General features: G+C 35.9%; 4 protein-coding genes and 1 pseudogene across 4 annotated transcripts; 2 read left to right on the forward strand and 3 right to left on the reverse strand.

The window, feature by feature from the left end:
• Window positions 1-264: 264 nt before the first annotated feature.
• On the reverse strand, window positions 265-5,568 carry LOC113755324 (cell wall protein IFF7-like). Its single transcript, XM_027299359.1, has 10 exons — window positions 5,388-5,568; window positions 5,169-5,263; window positions 4,909-4,992; window positions 3,699-3,806; window positions 1,661-1,813; window positions 1,506-1,556; window positions 957-1,010; window positions 755-805; window positions 558-608; window positions 265-357 (listed from the first exon to the last, which is right to left on the reverse strand). The coding sequence occupies exons 1-10, from the start codon at window positions 5,467-5,469 to the stop codon at window positions 265-267; spliced, it is 822 nt and encodes a 273-aa protein (XP_027155160.1). The 5' UTR covers window positions 5,470-5,568.
• Window positions 5,569-8,600: 3,032 nt separating this feature from the next.
• LOC113755327 (UPF0481 protein At3g47200-like) lies at window positions 8,601-11,355 on the forward strand. Its single transcript, XM_027299361.1, has 2 exons — window positions 8,601-8,858; window positions 9,884-11,355. Exon 2 carries the CDS (start codon window positions 9,889-9,891, stop codon window positions 11,161-11,163), a length of 1,275 nt encoding a protein of 424 aa, XP_027155162.1. The 5' UTR covers window positions 8,601-8,858; window positions 9,884-9,888; the 3' UTR covers window positions 11,164-11,355.
• Window positions 11,356-13,006: 1,651 nt separating this feature from the next.
• Window positions 13,007-18,395, forward strand: LOC113755323 (choline-phosphate cytidylyltransferase 1-like). The gene is made up of 8 exons (XM_027299358.1): window positions 13,007-13,318; window positions 14,038-14,151; window positions 15,277-15,372; window positions 15,743-15,785; window positions 16,086-16,241; window positions 16,343-16,423; window positions 17,598-17,696; window positions 17,903-18,395. Exons 1-8 carry the CDS (start codon window positions 13,185-13,187, stop codon window positions 18,062-18,064), a joined length of 885 nt encoding a protein of 294 aa, XP_027155159.1. The 5' UTR covers window positions 13,007-13,184; the 3' UTR covers window positions 18,065-18,395.
• Window positions 18,396-19,338: 943 nt separating this feature from the next.
• LOC113755325 (putative late blight resistance protein homolog R1B-14) lies at window positions 19,339-20,843 on the reverse strand. Its single transcript, XM_027299360.1, has 2 exons — window positions 20,643-20,843; window positions 19,339-20,532 (listed from the first exon to the last, which is right to left on the reverse strand). The coding sequence occupies exons 1-2, from the start codon at window positions 20,841-20,843 to the stop codon at window positions 19,339-19,341; spliced, it is 1,395 nt and encodes a 464-aa protein (XP_027155161.1).
• Window positions 20,844-20,847: 4 nt separating this feature from the next.
• Window positions 20,848-21,837, reverse strand: LOC113755326 (annotated as a pseudogene).
• Window positions 21,838-22,547: the final 710 nt, after the last annotated feature.

The raw sequence follows: 22,547 nt of genomic DNA on the forward strand, positions 1-22,547 counted from the left end.
AGTTTTTTTTTTAGTCCTTTCATTTAATAGAAAAACAGAAAGTGGAATATATAGATCAATATTCTTAATTAATGCAGATAAGTAAAGCTTGTAATCTTCTCAATTAGGAAAAAGTTGAATATATGTGAATCTTATATCTTTTCCTTTTTCTAATTCCCTTCTTAAAATGCAGTTCTTATTACATTAATTTCTAATGGTTGGTGTATCTTATCAATTTATTCCATAAATCTTTCGTCAAAAAATTAAACTAAATTAAACTTGAAATTAGTACATACCGGTGACTCTTCTTGAATGTCTCCGTCTCGTATTTGGGTTATTGGGCACAACTTCTTCACTTGCTGGTACTCCAGTTTCAACCTTAAAAATATATATATAAAACAAATGAATATTTGGAGAAATTTAGGAAAGAAATGAATTCATTATATGCATAACAGGTATCATCTGAAAAGGTTGTGAAAATTAGAGGTCCAGTTTTCAATTCACCCCTTCACCACCTCACTTTTTGAATCCCATCCTTCCTCTACTTTAGAAAAGCGGGGAAAAAATTCTCATCTCACATTTGGGTTATCTGGCGCACCGTTTTCAACTATTGGATTTTCAATGACAACCTGCAAAGTAAGGAATAACTGTTGATCTCATTCATCATATTTTCATCTTATTTGGAGAAGTAAGAGGAAAAAATCCATCAATCTTAAGCATTTAAAAAAAAAAAAAAAAGAGTTCTCCTTGATGATATTGGTGGTCTGGATCTCACATTTGAGCTATCAAGCGAAGCATTTTCAGTTGCTAGTGTTTGGGTTCCAACCTGCCAAAAAAAGGGCAAAAAAAAAAACGAATACATCAACAAATATTGAGTTGAATCATAATATTTTTCTGTTATTTGGAAAAATTAGAAAGTGGTTCAATGAATTTAAAATCAATATTGTTCACAAAGGCGATGATTGTCTAAGCCTCACATTTGAGTTATTGGCCGCAACATCTTCAGTTTTCGGTGTAGCTTCAGTCTTAACCTTCAAACAAAGAAAATCAAACATTGAATTGAATCACCATATGTTTTTATTACATATCAATGTTTCCTAGTAATATATGCATCAGGGATGTAGATGGATGATATATGTACAAAAATTTGAAATTCAAGTATCTAGAATCAATTGGCCCACTCTTTAGAGTCGATTCCTTTAGAGTAGGTTCCCCCCTAAAAGTAGGAGTAGGAGTAAGTTAGGTTAGACTAGATGTGCCGTTACGACAAAAAAAAAAAAAAAATCTAAACTTCCTAATTTATACACTGTTTATCTAGACTTCTTAGCATTGAGATACTCTTGACATTTTAGTTTGCTCCGTTGCTAATGACAATTTCATGACTTTGACATTTTAATGTAAAAACATAAAAAAGTGATATATATAACTTGAGAGAAACCATAAAAGGGTTATCTGATAAAGTGTTAATTTGTAATTTACTCGTAAATATGAGACCAATATTTTTCTCGAAGGGGTGTAATTCTCACATTTGAGTTCTGGGCCGCAACATCTTCAATTGTTGGTGCTGTAATTCCAACCTTCAAAAATAAAAAATAAAAAAGAAAATTGAAAACTGAATGGAATCATCATATTTTTGGTTTTTTTTTGGGGAAATTAGAAGGAAAAAAAATACTCTTCTTACAGGTGGGCATCCACCAGATCCCACATTTGAGCTATCAAGCGTAGCATTCTCAGCTGCTGGTGTAGTAGTTACAACCTTCAAAGTCTCTTGTCCAGTTCTCACATTTGAGTTATTGACCTCAGCATCTTCTGTTGTTGGTGCTTCAGATGTAACCTTTTGAGATAAAGCAAGAAAAGAAACAAAAAGAAGATCAATAATTAGTTGAATTAATCCCATGTTTCTGCTTTTCTTGGAAAGTACCATACAAAATTCAATAATTTCATGCACGAATTTATACAAATGTAGTCCTAAAGACACGTCCTGTCTATGTACAACTTCAAGAAACATTAATCAATAAGTAAGAGAAGGAGTTTCAAAGAGTTCAATTGCTAGCTGCCCTCACACAAAAAATTTCAAATAAGTCACTAAACTTCTAACTTTGCAGTCATTTCGTTTATTTTAGCGATTAAGTTTCTCTGCCTCTATTAAGTTTTGGTGCATTTATCTCCATGCATAATATTTTCCCTTGTGGTATTTTTTGTTTTTTGTTTTTAAATTTTCATATTTTCTTTAGAGTAGCAGCTTGAATGTAAATAAACTATCTCAAATTCATTTTTTAGGCTGCTAAATTTTTTCTTTCACCAAAATAGTGATTGAAGTAACGTAAAAAATGAATTTTTTAGACCAAAAAATATATACGTTTTTATTAGTTAAATAACCACCATTTTTATTAGTTGAGTGAAAAAATAAATTAAGAAGCAAAGATGGGGAATGGGGAATTAGAATTTAAAATCTCTAAAATCTAGAGTTTTAATTTTAGTCACTAGACCAAAGCCTCCTCTCTCGGGAGGTCAACAAAAGTTATTTCATCATTTACTAGTAGATTTCACCTTGTTTATATAATATCCAAAAAAGACTATAGAATCTCTTCTTATTTTAAGGTCAATTATGCAGAAGGTCACTAAAATATTGCCATTGTAACATTTGGCTCTTGTAATATTAGATTGACCTTTAGAATATAACAAGAGGGTATTACTAGAAAACTATGAATTAATTGATCTACTGCTAAATAAGGTAGAGCACTTAACAAATTGAATCAAGCTCAAATTACTGATATATTCTGTGAACTCAAACTCAAATTAATTTGTTTATGTATCAAATGAACACAGGTTGATATTCGAATTCATTTTTTCTGCACTTTCTATTTCGAAAGTACAGAATAAAAGTTCCCCAATCGTTTCATAAATCATTTGTATTTGATGTTAATTAATAGAGCCTGGCTGGGCCAATTTAAACATATATCGTTTTCTATAAAGCTGTTTGACAGATAGATTTTTCATTTTTTTGCAGGCAAGCACCCCACAATAATAAAGGCATCTTGATACAATCCAAATGGATAAGGACAATTTAAATATATATCATTTTCTGTGTCTGTTGTCACAACCGACCAAACCATCATACGTTGAACTCCATTGATAGAGGACATTTTTTTGTTTTGGTCAAAAATAAAAGATAGAGGACAATTGACAACAACTCAAAGAAAAGATGCATGAAGTTGATTGAGGGCTAGATGTATATTTTTGCATGCATGAATGTATGCTACAATTATGATGACACGAATGATGATATACTATACAAAATACTACTATGCGATTAAAAGAATGTTCCAAAATTTTGTCATACTTTTCATTTTGGAATGTGCTAAAATATTTGTCTTGATTAGAAAGTCAGAACTCTTTTTGATCTTTTCTTTTTTCAATATTGTCCTTGCTCTTGATCAAATGCATGTTACATTTAAATTTAAAATTTGAATTTTAAGGAGTAAAATTGGAAAAAAAAATATCCAGACATCACAATTAAAACACTATTGATAAAAAGCCGAATTTCCAAAATGTGACCAAACTTTTGGCACTGAGGGAATACTACCCATGTTAACGATGAAAATTACTGAAGGTATTATCATGTGTAAGAATAGTAAAATGGCACCTACAATTTATGAAGTTAAATCAAGATCACGTATTTGAATTCTAAAGTTGATGCAAATAATGGATTCGCTTACAGCCACAATGTTAGTTTGAATTTTCAACCGGCTTTGTGTGGAGGTGGTAGAAGATGTAGACGTAGTTGGCGCTGTAACACTTTGAGATCCACCTTCACTGTTAAGGACCTGCCAAAATTACTGCCATTGTTAACCAATGGGGAATTATCCAATTGCCAGCCTAATATAGATACAAAGTAGTACTCCCTCCCTTTTTTTATAACTGACGTTTAAAGTTTTGCACACCAATTAAGAAAAGTTTTTCATTGCTTAAATCTGTACACTACTTTCCTTTTGTACCCTTATTAATTGTCCAATTCACCCATGTTTTATCTCACTAGAGTACTAAATGGTGTTGTTTTACTAGGCAAAAAGCAATGCAATTACTAGGGTTGCTACAAAGAGAGAAGTAATAATTATTAGGAGTAGTAATTAAGAACCCTGTATTGGAAAAGAGAGATAAAAGGGTAAAATTGTGAAAAAATAATTAATACTATATGGGGATAATAAAACGACAGATAAAAGTACACTAGAGCAAATTTCTTAAACGTCAGTTATAAAAAAAGGGAGGGAGTATTAGATTTAAAAATTGGATCCTAATGTGTGTGTCTATATATATATATATCAGAAACAGAACAATCAGATAATTAGAAAAATAGCAATGACAATAAAAAAAAGAGTAAATCTTATATACACTGACAATGTATACACTATCATCGTTGGATTCATGACGTGTATGCAAAAATTAAATTTCAAATTTAAATTTTGCATAGTTATCATTCATCCAATACTGAGAGTGTATATACTATCAGTGCAGGAAAGATTAATCTATAAAAAAAATAAATAAAATAAGTAGTAGTGCTATAAATGCATTAATAGTGAATGAAACTTAAGCTACAGGAGTCGAAAATTGATTTTTCGTTGCATTTTCAATAATTTGTTTGTTTAATAGAATACAGTACTTTCTGGCAAACATAAAACAACCCTCAAGGAAATTCAGAGTACAACAATTTTATCTAATACAACGTAATGATTTAAAACTGCTCAGTACAATAATTCCAGAATGTAGTTCCAGAAAAGCCGACAGAAACACAGGATATCCACGAAGTGGGGAAAAAATGGAAACAAGAAAAATGAACCATACAATCATAACACCATAAATCCCAGAAGTTTAATCAGTATATATCACATATTCTTTGTAACAATGAACACACTTAAAGGATCAACTTACGGCCGAAATTCTGGTTTCAGCAGTGGAAGATGTAGAATTCGCAGGCAAAACTCTTGGAGCTGATCCATCTTCAGGGTTAGGAACCTGGAAAAAAACTACAGAAGTCATTTCTAAGCATGTGTCTGTGAAAACGAAGAAGATATAAAACTACGATAGTACTTTGCATCCAGTTCTTAAAAGCTAAAAGCATGTCTGTTACACATGTTTCTTGATCAACTATTGAAGGCATCAAATCGAGCAAAATGTACAAGTTCTTGAACCTGATGTGTTGTTCCACAGGGATTTCTCCGAAACCATAGAGTATGTCCCCCGGAAGGGCGCGTGTAAAATGCGTGCTGACACGTAGTTTCTTGTACTAGACGAGGCAAAAGCAAAGGCATAATTAGTTGAAAAAAAAAAATAACGAGCTGGTGAACCAAAATCATGAAACAAACTTGAAAGTTATTGACAGCAAAGACTTCAGTTCATAGTTTGCAGACCTTTATCCTGCTGTTCTTCATGGTCAACCTCCAGGGGTGTTTTTTCATCGGTTGATTTTTGCTGGTTTGTTGTTTGATACATGATAAACTTAGAACTTGAAAGTTCTGATTTTGCTTGATATTTTTACTTGCACTCTGGAGTCTAGTGCTCCTTCAACCCTCAACCGTTCTTGCTTTTCAATTCAATGTGGTGAGGACTGAGGAGAAGGTTCCTCCTAATTATTGAAGTCCACCGCCTTATTTAATTCGTCTGCGTTGACGAGGAGAAGAAGACCAAGACAATTCTCAGCCAGGGGTTGCAATAGGGCGGGGTTGGGGCAGGCGACCCATCCCCACCCCCGCCGCGTCCTGCTTTCCCTGTGGGGCACTCGTGGAATTAAAAAAAAAGTTGTTATATAATTTCATTATAATTAAATTTTAGTAAATAATCAAGTACTAAAATATCAACATATCATTAAATTATTATTCATTGTAATTTCAAAATTAAAACTCATAAAAATAATTAAAGAAAAGTTATTTGAATACAATCTAATATGATAAAATGAATATAACTAAAATAATCAAGTTTTCACTCTTGATACAAATACAATCACTAAATTATTATTGTGTTTTTTTAGAAAAAATTTATTATTGTATTAAGTGTAGTTAAGAATTTAATATAAATGTATTAATAAATTTAGTATAAATAATTAATAATTTTATTAATAGACATATATAATTAGTAGTATAATTGATAATATCAATTATATTACATATATTAATATACATTAAATGATACATATAACCAATAATGTCATTATTATAAATTTATAACTAATTAAATTAAATATTATATATATATTTATGTACATATATATATATATATTTTTTTCAACGGGTGGTGGGGCGAGGGGTAGGACGGAACCCCGCCCTGTTTCTAAACGGCCAATAGCAGGCACTCGTCCCATTGTCATCCTTATTCTCAGCTACTATGAACTTGGACAAGGCCAAAATTTTCTTGCAAATTGGAATCTGTCGCTCCACTTTTTTGCTAACCCGTGATATTGTTTACAGTTGAGTCATTGTCCAAGACGGCCGCCCTCCCTTGCTGTGTTAATAATATACATTGCTAACCTTAATTTATAGGTACACTATTATTATTTTTGTGTCTCTAATTTGGATTGTTAGGTGGACACAATGAAGCAAAAAAAGAACAAATCATTGACTCAACTTACCTTTAAGTAAAAGCTAAAAAATGTTTTATACTGCTGTAAATTTTTTTTCAACAAATATACTGCTGTAAAATCAATGTGGGCTATTTAGTCTCTCTAATATAGTGATAATTACTTCTATTTCTTCTTTTTTTTTTTAATTTTCACTCCATTTGAAACAATGGCAACAGGAAATGGGAATTCAAACTGGGTTTTAGTGAGGATCAGAATCGAAATTAAGGAGCCAAAAAATATTTTTTTCAGCAGGGAGCATCGACATATTTGCATTTTTTAGGGTAAATTCCACTTTACCCCCTATGATTTAATATTTTTTTTACATAAGCCCCCTATGGTTTGGATTAAAGTGTCATTTGTAACGGAAATGATCATTCGTAACGGAATCAACTAAAATATCAAAAATACCCTTATGTAAAGTTGAAATTTATTTATTAACCAAAGGGGATTATGTGTATATTTTAAAAATCATTAAGTGATTATATGATAAAGGATTAACCCATAAGGGGGTTATATGGTAAAATATAAAAATCATGCAGGTTATTGTGCTATATATCTATAAGGGTAATTTCGATATTTTAAAGTTTGGGTAAATTACATTTTACCCTCCTGTGGTTTTCGCAAAAACCACATAACCCCCTCATGATTTTAAAAGCTATACATAAATCCTCTGTGGTTTGGGTTGAAGTGTCAAATAGACGGAAACTACCTATCGTAACGATTTGTGGGCGAAATGTCCAAATTACCCTAATATAAATACAAAAAAGGCAACAACGAACACGGCCGGGGCTTCCCTTTCCTTTCATTACTTCTTTCTTCACAACGAAAGGAACCGCGTCCGCAACAGTCAAAGTGGTGGAAGGCCCACCAGAGTCAAAGGGAGAGCTTTCTGCACCTCTCTTCAAGAGATAGGATTCCGGTTTCTGCATCTTTCTTTCTCCCATGCTTTTCCGTTGGTCAACTACCAAAAAAAGCCATTTCTGAAACAAGAGCTCTAGTCATGGTTTCATGCTGTATGGGAGCTGCTGATTGTCCCTGTCTAGGCCCCCACCAGTGATTCCATACTGCCCTTCTCCATTGTTACCTTCGCTGCCATGACCAGTACTACTGCTGCCATATCTTAAGCCAGGGCCCCTGCACCAGCCCCTGCCGTAGCCATAGCTGCTGTCCCAACTCCCTTGCCTGCTGCTTGCACCAGGACCATAGCTACCACCATTCCATCCATCACCATTACCGCCGCCATTTTGACCATATTTACTGCCTGGACCACCACCTCCACCCGATCCGACCCACCACCATTACCACCTACAGAGCCAAATCCACTGCCGTCATTGCTGCCTCCGCTTCCAGCCCCATAACCACCACCATTACCATCAACAGAGCCATATCCATTGCCGTCATTGAAAGAGATAAGGAGCACAGATCTAGGCTTTATTGGATCCGTTAAAGTGGTCAAGGGTAATATGGGAACGTTTCTTACTGTTACCAGTAGTACAAGCGCGTGTAAGACACGAATCGTCACGATGTATGTTTTCCGTTTATTTGACACTTTAACCCAAATTACAGAGGGTTTATGTATAGCTTTTACAATCATAGGGGGGTTATGTGGTTTTTGCCAAAACCACAAGGGGGTAAAATGTAATTTGCCCTTAAAGTTTCGTTGCAAATAACTATTTCCATTACTTTGACACTTTAATCTAAATCAGGAAGGAGTTATGTATATTTTTTGAAACTATAGGGGAATTATGTAAAAAATACTAAATCACAGGGGGTTAAAGTGAAATTTGCCCCTTTTTTAGGTGGCGTGCTATGTACCTCCAAGCACAGTATTTAAGGCATTTGTGCTCTAATCAAATTAATTAGATGTTACATTTCAAACTCTAACTAGCCTCCTAATTAGAAGAAACTCAAACTGCTGGTTCCAAGAAAGTGCACAAGCAAGTTATTTACGTAGTAATTGCTCTTGTATTACAATTGTCTACCTTTCACACGACTCGACTTAGTTGGTGAGGATCAAGCTCTAGCGAAGCGCCAAGCTGGTGAAAAGGTCTCAAGTGCAACTGTCGGAGTTTCAATTGTGCTGCTAGCTCCGGTCCCTCTTTTCTCGCATCATTTTCTGATTAGACACTGTAGCCAATGTCTTTATGTGCTGTGAAGTTTCTTATCCCCTGATAGATATTATTGGAGAGGAGGGGTCGACGAACATTCTTGGAATTCAACTTCAAACATCAGACCCGGGCGCTTTTCTAGTCTCCTTCTTCCTGAGGTGAAATTCCTTGTCTTCTCAGTTTCTGATCTAATTCTGCTGCATTTTTTCAACCATCTGTGATAACAACATCTTCACTTTGAATTAACCTCTTCTTCTGTATTTCTACCCTAGTATATGTGCTAAATGTCTTTTAACCCAAGTGTTTCATCAGTTAGGAATCGCTTCCGGTTTAACCATAGTAGTAGCCAAATAAGTTAGTCAACTTATCCATCTCAAGAATTGGTGATCTTTTGATTTGAAGCATGATCGTTTCTTTATAAAAATGCTTGATTCATGATTTTATACAAGGATAATAATAGTTAACAGGCCGAAGCAGTACTTGATTAGTTACTCTGATTAGCCTGATCGAGCTCCAAACTCTATATATCAAAGCCAAAGTGAAGTACTTGACTCTTAGACTAATCAGTTAATGATAAGTGAAGCGTGTTATTGATTCTGTAGTCTCCTTGTTTTAGCATAACTTGTGGATTGCTAGTGGATCTTCTGCTATAAGTAGAATTGGGCCAAAGTGGGCACCAATGAAATTGTTTGAGAGCTAAATTTGCCAAACAGGAAACCTCCGGCAACTTAGGAAATAAAAGGAATAGTGAATCAATATGGCAAAGTGAAAGAGATAATTTAGTCCATTTTAACAGCCCAAAAAGGAATTTATCTTAGTTCTACCAGCGGGGTTGGGGAGATGTAATTAGGGGGCACTTTGCCAAGCCCTGTAGGCTGAACGCCAGACATCAAACTAACAATGCAATTGTTGCCTCTTTGTGGTTATACATCGGCAAAGAGATGAACTATATCCCAATCATATTTCTTTCTCTTTTGCCTTGAACTAACTATTGAGTTTAGTTAGTCATGGCCTAAGCAATTTCGACCAGTACTTTAAATCCAGAAGTTATTAAGCCAGTGCTCCGTCCTGTCGTCATATGCCTTCACTGTCTCCTTTCGGATGTTTGCTAGCTATTGAATCAATGTCTATCAACAACATGCATCTTTTGTTGGTTCCACTGACTGCAGCGTTTTTTCTAAAGTAAACATGCAGCTCAGTAGAAGTGCAGATGTCTCCATCACCATTCAAGAAAAGCTGAAATGTGTCGTTGCCTCAGAGTTAGGATGCAACATCTTTAGAATACATAGCCAGTTGCGGAAGGTAAATGAGAAAGTTTATGAACCCGAGATCATAGCAATTGGACCATATCATCGTGGAAAACCTGATCTCTCACGTATGGAGGAGCACAAGTTGGTTTATCTAAAATCATTGCTTGGTCAAAAGATTGAGAAGGTGGCAACATGTGTTGCTGCAATGAAGCCACTGGAGGAAAAAGCGCGAAAGTGCTATGCAGAGCCTATAGCCCTTTCATCAGATGAGTTTGTAGAAATGATGCTGTTAGATGGCTGCTTTATCATACAATTGCTGCTTAAGTTCAAGGAAAAGGATTTGATAGATAAAACTGATCCTGCTTTCAGGTTGGAGTGGATTCTGAACAGTTTACAACGCGATTTAATGTTATTTGAGAATCAGCTTCCCTTCTTCATTCTTTGCAAATTGTATGAAACAATTGAGCTTCCAGACCAAGAAAGTGGATTGATCGATCTTGCCTTGAACTTTTTTAGTGATCTTTTACCAGGTCACGGGACAGCACGCGAAAATGGAAATCCACAGGACAACATCAAACATTTGCTTGACTTGATACACAGAAATTGGTCTACATCAAAACTCAAGCCTGTTAAAGAAATGACAAGGGGCACAGGAGATATGGCGTTGATCCGCTGTTCCATGGAACTTGCAGAGACTGGAATCAAGTTAGAGAAAATTGCTCAAGAGGACATATTTGACATAGAATTTGAAAATGGAACTCTGCGAATCCCCACATTAGCCATCGAAGAGAGGACAGAATCTTTCCTCCGGAACCTGGTTGCCTATGAGCAATATTGTGGGGATGATCAAATCAACCTTGTGACAGACTATGTGACGTTCTTGGGTTGCCTCATCAAGTCTGAAAAGGATGTAACAAAACTCTCCCACCATGGAATCATTGATAACTTTGTTGGTGAGAGTGAAGTCATCTCTGAAATGTTTAACAAAATGATTGTCTGCATAGTTGGGCCAAGTAGAAATTTCCATTACGCTGAGATATTCAGTAGAGTGAACATCCATTGTGACAGACGTATGAACCGATGGTGGGCTAAGTTAAGGAGAAATTATTGCAACAGTCCTTGGGGAATAATTTCGATTATTGCTGCCTCTCTTCTGCTGCTACTCACTTTGTTGCAGACTATATTTTCGATTTTATCTTGGAAGAACCAATAGTTTGACAAATTAAGACCATTTGGTAGTTCGTCGAAGACTCTGTAAAAGAACATTTCAGTTCCTGTCCCGTTGCAACTGGCGAGCTTTGGATCAAGGACCATTGATTTTCTACGGTGTACTAGTACATTGCAAGCAACTAATAAGTTTTTGTGTTCAATTAAAAACCTTTCTGGTTTGTGTTGTCATCTTTCATCATGCCATGTTCATTCAAGAGAATCAAATTCAAATCACAAATCATAAATCAAAATTTCAAAAGCAACTTGAATTTTATTTTCCACGCAAATTGTTGGTTGCCTGGGGCTTCAGATCGGTTCTTTTGTCACTTTTAATGAGAAAACAAATTTTGGTTTGTTTGGATACTAAAATTATCTCAAATAATATTTCGCTTGCATCATAAACACATTTTCCAACCCACCTTTTTACATTCCCAATCACCTTTTTATCTCACATACATCAAATCACAAAAAGTGCTACAGTAATTATTTCAAATAATATTTCAAATAATACCCTATCTAAACTAATCCGTTACGAGGCAATTGTGTGCTTTCATATTCTTGTCCTCTCTTCTTCGGTCACCGCTTTTAGTCCACTTTGATACTCGCAACTTGTTTGATAAAGTCTGACATTTATCAAAATTTCTGTGGCCAATGGTTAACCATTTTGTCGAGCAAAAATCCTTTACTACGTGAAAGACCGTTCTTGAGACATATAGCTATTGGTTTGTAATTTCCTTTAAAGCATTGGATCATCAAGGACCTATGATTCTGAAAGTAGGGCTACATATGAGTCGAATTGTTTGTGAGTCGATCGTGAGCAACTCGAGTCAAAATTTGATTTTATTTCGATCAATATCGAATTCGAGCTAATCAAATCGAACTCGAGTTCGTACTGGAACTCAAAGATACTTAGTTTATATATATATAATTTGAGTAAATTTTATATACACTATCATCGTTGGATTCATGACATGTGTGCAAAAGTTGAATTTCAAATTCAAATTTTGCACAATTGTCATTCATTCAATGCTATAGTATATACATTGTTAGTATAGAAAAGATTAATCCATATAATTTTTATTTAATAGTGAAATTATATATATAACCTAAATTTTATTATTTGTTAAGAAAAATTACTATTTTATTCTTTTTTAAAAATAAAATAATTATTTTTTATTTTTTTAAACTCGAGTTCGAACTCAAATTTTACATTGAAAGCTCATCGAACTCAAACGAGAGCTCAAGTTTTAAATTTGGTAAAATTGAATTGAAACTCGACTCGATTAAGTCAAAATTTGATTTGACTCAACTTGGTTGCATTCTTATTTGAAAGGTGCACGACTTTTTAGGAGGTATCATTTTGGTATTAGAATTTCCTGAAAATGCAATCTTTAAATTTACTTCAAATACTTTCCACTTTAACCCTTTTTTTTTTACTATTATAGGTATAAATGAGTCTAATCAAATCGAACATCCTAATATTCAAGTTTAATTATTTTAATGAGTTTGAAATTTTCAAATTTAATTTATTTATTTATTGAATCAAACTTAAACAAATCTTTTATTGAATTTGAAATTTATCGAGCTCTTCAATGACTTATTGGCGAACCAAATTAGAATGAACTCTCGTCAAATCAAATTGAGTATGACTCTTGTATTGAGTTTTTGATTATTTTTCAACCCTATTTACTATCCTTTGTCATCTTGGGGAGCAAAAAAACTATAAATTTATTCCTTTCTTGGTGATCCAATGACCCGTTTTATCCTCCTCTGGCTTTTCTTTCCTTTCTTTTCTGACTCCAATCCAAGGGCCCAAATTCACTCGCATCCGATCAACGGTCAAATTTCATCCTCCACCTTTTCCAGAAGTGGTATCATCTCCCAAAGCATCTTCTCAGTCGATATTCCTCTCAGATTCCCCCCAGTCCCGGGTGCCCGTGTTTCGCTTTTCCCAACAATCCATCCCGGCCCCCTCTTTCCCTCTCCTTCTTTCGCTTTCTCGCACCTTGATCGGAGACGGAAACTATGGAGAGTAAACCCCAGAAGCCAATTCCCATGAATGACCCCCCGACGGACCGCCCTGTTCGTGTTTACGCAGATGGAATTTATGATCTCTTCCACTTCGGCCACGCTCGCTCCCTTGAACAAGCTAAAAAATCGTAATGATTTCTTATTTTTCTAATCTATTTGCTTTTAAATTTGAGAATTTTTTTTTGGAGCGGGTGACTTAGTTCTTCTTTATTTTTTAATTTTTTTGGGTGATCTTTGGGCAGTATGGGATGTGGTTTGGGTTATTTTGGTAGCTTGTCATCTCAAGCGTTTTGATAAAATGTGTCTATGAGATTTGGTTGATTTAAAGTTAGAATTGATAGTGCAATGTTGGCCTGCTTTCTTATGTAGGGGAATATTGGTAGTGGGGATTGTATTTTCTTCCTATGAGGTTGATCCGTGTAATACGATGCCCATATGATTCTAGAATTGTGGAAAAGGATGATAAAGAAACCATCTTGAAGGAGGCAGCGTTGGAGCTGATTTCATACCATGTACATGTGCCGTTGTTTGCCTTGAAAAAGCGTGGATTAGTAAGATATTGACCACAATTAGAGCGTTAAGGAACTTAAAATTAGAGTTGTTAGGATCAGCCGTGGTATTGGGACAGACTGCTTTTTGTTCATGTAAAGCTTATGAAAACCAGGGTAGCATTCTAGTTATTCTATCTATCATTTTCTTCCTGAATGTTGTATATATTCTCGAATATTTGACTGCAATATTTCCTTGGCAGTGTTATAATTATGTTGAATTGTGGATATCATGATTAATTGCCTTTTTTGTCACTCCTTTTGGTAATTGTGATTATGATTGATTATTTTCTATCCAGGTTTCCCAACACCTATCTACTTGTAGGATGTTGCAATGATGAAGTCACCCACAAATATAAGGGTAAAACAGTTATGACTGATGCGGAGCGATATGAATCTCTCCGGCATTGCAGGTTGATGTGAAGTAATTTCTGTTATTTAAGCTCTCTATATGAATGGTGGTTTGATTCATTATGTAAATCCTAATAGACGAGGAAGTGGTTTGATTCATTAATTAAATACTAATAGATGAGCAAAGGGGATGTTGAACGAGGAGCCAGTGCATTTTCTTTTGAGGCTAGTTTTACATCTCCTTTTATCTAGGCATTTATTTATGCATTAGGTACTTTTCTCTTGTGTAGCTATTTTCTTCAGATGACTTATGGACTTTTGAAGCAGTGAATATTACCACCTCAAGGATAAATACTTCAATTAAACTTTAGTATAGTCTTCCTTCCTTCCTTTTATTTTTTTAATATTTTTTAATTCTTTTACTTTTTATACATTGGAAGGTAAAGGGTATGCAAAAAGACAAGAACTTGAGTGCTGTTATTTGTTTCTTTCATTAGAACTTCATTTGCAATTGCCTCTTGCTTGTTTTGTTTGCTGCATCCTCTTTATGCTCGAGGATACGGTTGCAACTATGAAAAATTTTGTTCTGCTTTGTTGTCCAGACAAACTTCTAGGTCTTTCGACTTCCTCAGAACAGACAGCCAAAGAAGTCAAATGAGTGAGAAAGAGATAGAGTACCTTGATATGCACCAGTTCTTATAGGAGAGAGTAGACCTCTGATTAAGTTTCAAGCAGTCATTTTTTATTTATGATGGGGTAGCAGAACGATATTCTTTCCTTTGACCATCCAGCATTGTTGGGATAACACTTTTATTCTGCATTGTGAACAGAAGCTTCCCTTACTAAGAAAGAAGGAAGCATCTGTTCCCACGTTAGTTTCACCATTGTCCCCTTCAAATTCTATTTTTGTAGTATCAGATTTATTTGCTGGAAGTCACAGCTTCAAAGGGGTTGACCACTGAGATTTTTTCAAATAGGGCTTTAGTTGGGAACCTTATCAAATGTGTGTCATCCAGCTTTTGCCTTGTAGCTAAAGTTATAGAGATAGAGAATTCTTGGTGCTTTAGTAAGCTAGATTGATAGTTAAAATCAAAATTTCTGTTATATCCTGTTGTCCTGTACTGTTGCATTTTCAGTGCAAGCTTGTGTTTATTTGTCTATTCTTTCTAACTTCTTGTTCCTTATAGGTGGGTTGATGAAGTTATTCCAGATGCCCCTTGGGTGACTACACAGGAATTCCTTGATAAACATCAGATCGACTTTGTGGCACATGACTCTCTTCCGTAAGGTTTACAAACCCAAGAACTGTTTATTATGCTTGCCTCTATTGGCCTTTTGGCGTAGATGAAGTCTTCTTCAAACCTTCAAAGTGTAGGTTGTATAAAATCTGTTAAACATGGTTACAGGATAACCATGATATATAAAGACCCAGCATGGTTTCTGTGAAACTAAAAAGGATGTACATTTGTGAAATAATGTGGCTAGACTATAAGGCACATAGTTCATGTCCTCTGCTGCTACCTCTTGAACCAAGTATGAAAAAAAAAAGAAAGGAAAAAGATAAGAACTTAGAAAATCTCTGCAGTACCATACTTTTTCGCTTGGTTTCTTTTTCTTGTATACTTGTATGTTGATATTCTCTCTTAATGTCAGTTATGCTGATGCAAGTGGGGCTGCCAATGATGTCTATGAATTTGTAAGTGCAAATTGTCATTACCATGCAGGCTAGTGCTTTTAATTATTGTGGCTGCTATTATTGCTTCTATCTTTATTACTTTGTTCTCTTGTTTGATTAACACCTATTTGGCTGCTATATGTTTGGTTTCTGTTACTTTTCTAGACAATTTGTTTGCCTGCTCGTTGTTTCTCTTCTAACTTATCCTCTAATTGGCTTTTTCCTTTCAAGCTGCTTAACTGCTATGTCAATCTTAAATCCTCTCGTGCTGCCTAGATGACTGTTTTGATATGAAAATCATATGTCAAAATCTTATTTTAGGTTAAGGCTGCTGGAAAGTTTAAAGAGACAAAGCGAACAGAAGGAATCTCAACATCAGATCTTATAATGAGGATAGTGAAAGATTATAACGAATATGTGATGCGGAACTTGGACCGGGGTTACTCAAGAAAGGAACTGGGTGTGAGCTATGTCAAGGTAGAGTTACACGTCTTGGCTGATTAGTTGAACGTCTACAATGTCCATTACCATCTCTCTCGTTGGGATGCGTATTGAGTGCTTTCTCATTTTAATTGAAGGAAAAAAGATTGAGGGTGAATAGGGGGTTAAGAAAGTTGCAGGAGAAAGTGAAGAAGCAACAAGAGAAAGTGGAAGAGAAGGTATGCAAGTCTTGTTGCCATATTGATGTTATCTTTAACATATAGTGTAATGTAGTGAAGATGAATCATGATATGTTGTATCTGGCCATAATAACCATTCTATTTCATCAGAATAAGAAAATAGTAGCCTAACATATTCATTGGTTGCAAATTTGCAATTTTATGTTTTAATGATCTATATGAATTTGGAAGTGCAATTTCAGTCGGTTATATTTTTGTTCACTTTGGAGCTCAAATAAATTAGGCGCTGCAAATTTGGACTTGTGACATTTAACTTCTACAGTGTGGAACCATGAGAAGGGAGATTGGAATTTTGCTATGTGATAGTGGCCCTCCGAATTATGAACTAATGTTCTATAATTTGTTTAAAAAAACTTTCTACACTAGTGAATCATCAGAAGAGGGAAAAGAAGATGATGAAAATGAATTTGTGCCAGGCCATTGACTTTCAAAGAAAGTATGAAGATGTCTGCATAACAGAAAAGTACTGTTGTGGATTTTGCTGATAAAAATTAAGCTGGCATATGATAGTTTTAATGGAACAGCAGATCATATAATGGTAGAACTGCCTCTAATGTCTTTGGAGTGTTAACAGGAACCTTTTGGTGAGCTCTAGGCAAAGAGAGCAAGCCCTCTGGTAATATTGACAGTTTGGCAGCATTATAATGCCAAGAAAATACACTGTAATTGGTGAATCTAAGTCTACATCAGTAAGATCTTCATTGAGGAGTTATATGCTTGGATTTCTCACATGGTGTGTGATTCCCTTGCATAATTTTTTTCCTCTCAATAAATTAAGTAATATTGAACATTGCCCATGCTTGATACAATTGACAAGCTTGAGTTATATCACGGACTTAAATTTATTGGTAGTCAATATCTGTTTTGAAACACTGCAGTTTTTCAAATTAATCTGTCATTTTTTAGTTCAAACCATGATTACTAGGAATTTTTGTGATCAACTGTCAATTCTTTGTTGTGTTGCGCAGCATTACTGAGCTTTGTAAGTTTTGTGTTTCTGAGGAGGCTCCATCTCCATGTGGAATGCTTTCAGCTTTTTCCTGTACAACGAGTGTTCCCCCTCGCCCCCCCTCCCCCCCCCCCCCCCCCAAAACCAAACTCTTTTTCCAGCTATATTTGAATTACTGTAATTCTTTTCTCTGTGAATCTTCAGATGCAAACAGTGGCAAAACATCGTAACATATGGGTGGACAATGCTGATCGATTGGTTGCTGGGTTTCTTGAGATGTTTGAAGAAGGTTGCCATAGAATGGTAATTATCTCATTGTCATTTTTTGTATCATGAAGATCTAAGAAAAAATTTGTTGATAGAGTACAATTTTTAAACTTGTGCCCTCTGTATAGGAAGTGTGTGGTAGGAAAGGGTAGACAGGACTTAATAACATGCTACACTTTTGATTACTGAAATAAGTGTCAGATTTGCTTCTGGGATTAGACTTTATTTGGACATTTCTCCAGGGAACTGCCATCAGAGACCGGATTCAAGAACAAATAAGGACAAAGAATATACGGGGACTGATATACGATAAAGAAGATGAAGATGACTACGAGGAGGATGATGGGTATTATTACGATGGCAGTACGGATGATGAATACTATGATGATGAGGGTGAGGAATGACCTCCTCATCATCCGATGTTTAGTTCGAAAAGGTGGCTGTCATATTCAGCTGCAACACATGGAGTGTGGTCTGGATCAAGACTTATAAGTGTTTTTCTGCTTGCCTGTTTCAAAAAATGTCTACCCCACATGCATCAGTTTTGATGTCCTTGTGCATCAGAAAGTGCTGTTTGTATTTTTTGGGCTTCATTTAGGTATGTTTTGGAAAGTGTTCTTTGTAATTTGTAGAAAATAGCGCTGATTATTATTCTTAACAGAACTCTTAGAAACTTAAAAAGTGTAAAACAGTTTTGGAAATTATAGATATTTAACGTGGATGTTTGCTTGTTTCTACAAATGCTTTATTTAGTTGCCAGCCCCCCGTCCTCCCCCGGTTTTTGTACTTCTTGGTATGCATGGATTGGAATTTTTATTGCGACAGAGTAACCGAAGGATTGAACTATTGCATGTTCTTCATATTAACCGATTGATTGGTATGTCCAATTCGATGAATTCTATCAGCTGCAAATAATTTTCTCCTGTTGCTCTTTTGCTTCGGATTTAGCTAGGATTGGTTGATGGTTAATTTTTGGGGTAAAAAAAAAACATGACATGATCCTTAATAGGAAGTTGTAAGGCTATAAAAATTGTAAACTACCCGTTTAAACTATTACCTCAGTTAAAAGGTGGCTGTATTCTTGGTTAATTGATGTATTACTAAAACCGTTTATAGGCTGAGCACTCAATAGATGGAAATGGTATTTCATCTAAACATGAAACTTTTAGTTGCACAATCTGGCCGCCAACATTTCACGATAGAGAATTAATCTGCAGTTCTGCAAGAAACACTGAAATTAATATCTGAAACCAGAATTTCAATTTGCTAAATGCGGTTAAGAGTTTCGCTACATATATTCTCGAGCATGAAAACCAGCTTAAAGCAAAATGAAATCAATTTTTCTAAAGATCTCAAACAAAAATCTAGCAGATTACTTTAAAGCCAACCAAAATCTGCATGATCAGAATTTCGGTTTTCTTTAAGAGGTAAGAATTACAGTAGATATAATCTAGAGGACCAACAAAACCAACTTAAGCAAATTGAATTCACGTTTCCAAAGATATCAAGCAGTAATTGATAGTTGAGTATCCAGATTGAGCAAAACATTCCATTGCATGGAGGTTGAATTAAGAAACACATCATCTCACAAATGAATCGAGAGAAGAATAAGTTACTGAAATTTGTTTATCTTACAAGTTCGGGGAGTAATACAACAGAATCCACAATCATACTCTTATCATCTCAAATATGAACTACTAATAAGCACTTTGATGTCCCCAGTTGCTTCCCTGATTCTTTTTGCAGACTCTTCCGCAGATTGTCTGCACCAGTGCACTTCAATCAATTCCAGTGTGCCTATGTCTGCAAAATCATACGGGATTTCCTTGAGGTCTTTGCAATTTTGCAAGACAAGCCGTTCAAGTTTGGGAAGGTGATCACAAGTAGCATTCCATTGAGAAACGTTCAGATTGTCTAACTTCAAGAATTTGAGTTCCTTGAACTGATCTTCCTCCATGTCCCATGTCAGCCCCTCAAAGGCATCAAGAAGTAATTTGAGAACTTCCAGGTTGGGTAGTCTCCCAATTGTTGAGATATGACTCCATGGTAGACGAAACTTTGAAAGAGTCAATTTCCTCAGATTGGAAGGGAGAATGAATTCCCTGGTAATAGCGCTTCCATAGTAAGATACATTGAGTGACACCAAATGAGTTAGAAAATCTAATCCTGGAAACTGATAGGAATTCTTCGAAGAACCCTGTGGATGAAAGAATATGCATCTCAGTTTCTGGAGATTTGGCAACCTCTTTATTATTGATTCTGTATCTTCACCACAAGAGAGAGAGAGACAGGAAAGGCTGACCAAATCACCCAACTTACAGCAGACTTCAAGCCCTTCATCATCCAATGTGAAAGCAACATGCATATTCACATGAAGATGCCTCAACCTTGTCATGTGCCAAATAGTATCTGGTAAGACAACCTGACCACGTAATCCCTTCAAAACAAAAGTTTCTAGTTTTCGGAGATTGCCTATGGATTGTGGAATAGTTTGCATATAACCAGTGATTGCCAAATACCTCAAATGAACCAGGCATGTAATGTCAGCAGGGAAGGTGACACCCAGGTTGATGCATTCAAAATCTAACACCCGCAGAAGTTTGAAGTTGTGCCAAATGAATGAGATGTCATAAGGACATCTGGGCTCTGAATCAGCTGAAGGAAAGAATATCAAAGAACGAGTACCCAGGCCAAAAGGTCTTGATTTAAAAAAATGGAGTCGCTTCAAAAAAAAGCACAATCGGTAGGCTTCATATGTGACAGGATCAGAATGATGGCCAATTTCAAAACCAAAATCTGAACTAGGAAAAGATACATATGGCTCATCAAACCTGGTTACTAGCCGGAAGAAGTTCTCTGCTCTGGCTTTTAACTGACAAAAATCACGCAACAGATCATGCAAGCGACATGATTTGACCATTCCGTTGGATCTTCTTTTGGAGACTTCCACCAGGCTTCTGCTAATCAACTCCATCAAGTAACCCTCGCAATACCTTCTAAGCTCTTCAACTCAGAGTCATGAATGAAACCTTCAGCAAGCCAAAACCGTATCAACTTGCTAACAGGAATATCCTTGTCTTCAAGGAAAACTCCCAAATAAAGAAAGCACGGTTTTAGATATCCCGGCAAGTGTTTGTAACTCAATTCAAAGATTTCCATGCACCGAGCTTTTGGATCTTCCATAACTTCAGCAATCAAGCCTTTTGCAATTTTCCCCCATGATGCTCTGCTCTTTTCTATCTTTTTGGAGGAGACCAGATATTGCAACAACAGCAAGAGGCAATCCTTTACACTTTTTGGCAATTTCCTTTCCAACAAGCAACAATTCTTCGGACAACCTTCACCATGGAATACTTTCTCTACTAATAAGTTCCAGCTTTCATCATCAGAAAATAAGCGTAGAGAATGAGGATCACTATCTGGTTCAATTTGCAAGGCCACATCACGAAGGCGGCTGGTAATCAAAATTCTGCTTCCATTGGCATCATCTGGGAATGCATTTCTTAACTCATTCCAAACTCCAGCATCCCACACGTCATCCATAACAATGAGAAACCTGTTTCTCAGTAAGCACTGACGCAATTTTAATTGGAGATCTTCGTTAGTCATTTGACGAATTTCATCCGTAAGCCGAGAATGCCACGTAAAATCTCCAGCAGCAGGTCTCTTTTGTCATATCCTTGTGAAACAGTACACCATGCACGACAATGAAAGTGAGACAAAACCTTTTGGCAGTTAAACAGTTTCCAAGCCATTGTTGTCTTGCCAATACCGGGCATTCCCACAAGAGAAACAATACCAAACTTTGAGGATCCCTTGACAAGTTGATCAGTTATAGATTGTTCTTCATCTCTGGGATCCACCACCATTCCATTGATTGCTGGTGTAGCATCCCGTGATATCACGTTGGGTGGAACCTGGATGACGTGTTTGTTATCTAGGACTTTGGCTTGAGGGGTCGTCAACTGAATTCTAGAGGCTCGCTTATTAACAATTCTTAACTCCTCTAGTAGATCATAAACCAAAAAGAAACCTTGCCATTGAGGATCGACCTCAATTGAGTCAATGACAAACTCAATTTTGTAAGCAATATTGGCAACATGACCACCAAGAACTTTCACTTCTGGATTGTTATCAATATCCGACTCTGAGACTTTCATGAGAAAAGAACCCAAAGACTTGAAATGTAGATGAATTTCTTTTATGTAATTCCTGACTGGTTCAATTGACGCAGGATCATAGTTCAGCAGTTCCTCCAGGCTTCCGATGAGAAATTCAACGAACCCTGGCTTGTAAGTCTTGGAAAATCAGACAATGGAAATGGGGGACTAACCACTCTGAGCGTAGACTTGATAGGATTCAGCTTATCTTGCAGTCTAGAAGATGAGATGATGATATTGTGGATGGGTCCTGCCATCCCTGCATCAGAAGTTTCAGTTTGTGGGAAGATCGTGTCCATGTCCTTTGTCTCCTCCTTTAGCTGGTTGCAGAGAAGTGTGAAAAGATTAAGGAGCACAAGAAGTGCAATTTGATCTTTTCGATAAGCCTCGGAATTTGCAGCACTACTCCTCTCCAGTTGTAACTTCTCAAATAATGCTTCTGCTTTGAAAACAACAATGTTAAGAAGCAATAGGAGAATTGAGTTTCTCACCGTGGATTCTGTGATCTTCTTGGCCTCAAACAACTGATGGAGAGATGCTACCTTGTAGTCCACTTGTTTAATGAGAGCCAATGCCTTATTCCCATATTCTGCCTCCCAATGCGTAAGATTTTCCAGAAAACGTATCAATTTTTTAGGCATCCATTGGACATCACCTTTAACATGATTGAGCAGATCTTTAGTTCGGAAAGTGCTCCCTTGATTGTTACAGAAAAGCATTCCCTTGA

The sequence above is a fragment of the Coffea eugenioides genome, unplaced genomic scaffold (assembly GCF_003713205.1).
Source record: "Coffea eugenioides isolate CCC68of unplaced genomic scaffold, Ceug_1.0 ScVebR1_1421;HRSCAF=2268, whole genome shotgun sequence".
Lineage (NCBI taxonomy): Eukaryota > Viridiplantae > Streptophyta > Magnoliopsida > Gentianales > Rubiaceae > Coffea > Coffea eugenioides.

Coding starts and splice junctions, on each gene's coding strand:
- LOC113755324 (XM_027299359.1), bottom strand. CDS start 5,469: ATGTATCAAACAACAAACCAGCAAAAATCAACCGATGAAAAAACACCC. Junction 609..754: donor CTTCGCTTGATAGCTCAAAT/GTGAGATCCAGA, acceptor CTTACTTTGCAG/GTTGTCATTGAAAATCCAAT. Junction 358..557: donor GTGCGCCAGATAACCCAAAT/GTGAGATGAGAA, acceptor TATATTTTTAAG/GTTGAAACTGGAGTACCAGC.
- LOC113755327 (XM_027299361.1), top strand. CDS start 9,889: ATGCAGCTCAGTAGAAGTGCAGATGTCTCCATCACCATTCAAGAAAAG.
- LOC113755323 (XM_027299358.1), top strand. CDS start 13,185: ATGGAGAGTAAACCCCAGAAGCCAATTCCCATGAATGACCCCCCGACG. Junction 15,786..16,085: donor CCAATGATGTCTATGAATTT/GTAAGTGCAAAT, acceptor ATCTTATTTTAG/GTTAAGGCTGCTGGAAAGTT. Junction 16,424..17,597: donor AAGAGAAAGTGGAAGAGAAG/GTATGCAAGTCT, acceptor GTGAATCTTCAG/ATGCAAACAGTGGCAAAACA.
- LOC113755325 (XM_027299360.1), bottom strand. CDS start 20,843: ATGGAAGATCCAAAAGCTCGGTGCATGGAAATCTTTGAATTGAGTTAC. Junction 20,533..20,642: donor GCTTAGAAGGTATTGCGAGG/GTTACTTGATGG, acceptor GATTTTTGTCAG/TTAAAAGCCAGAGCAGAGAA.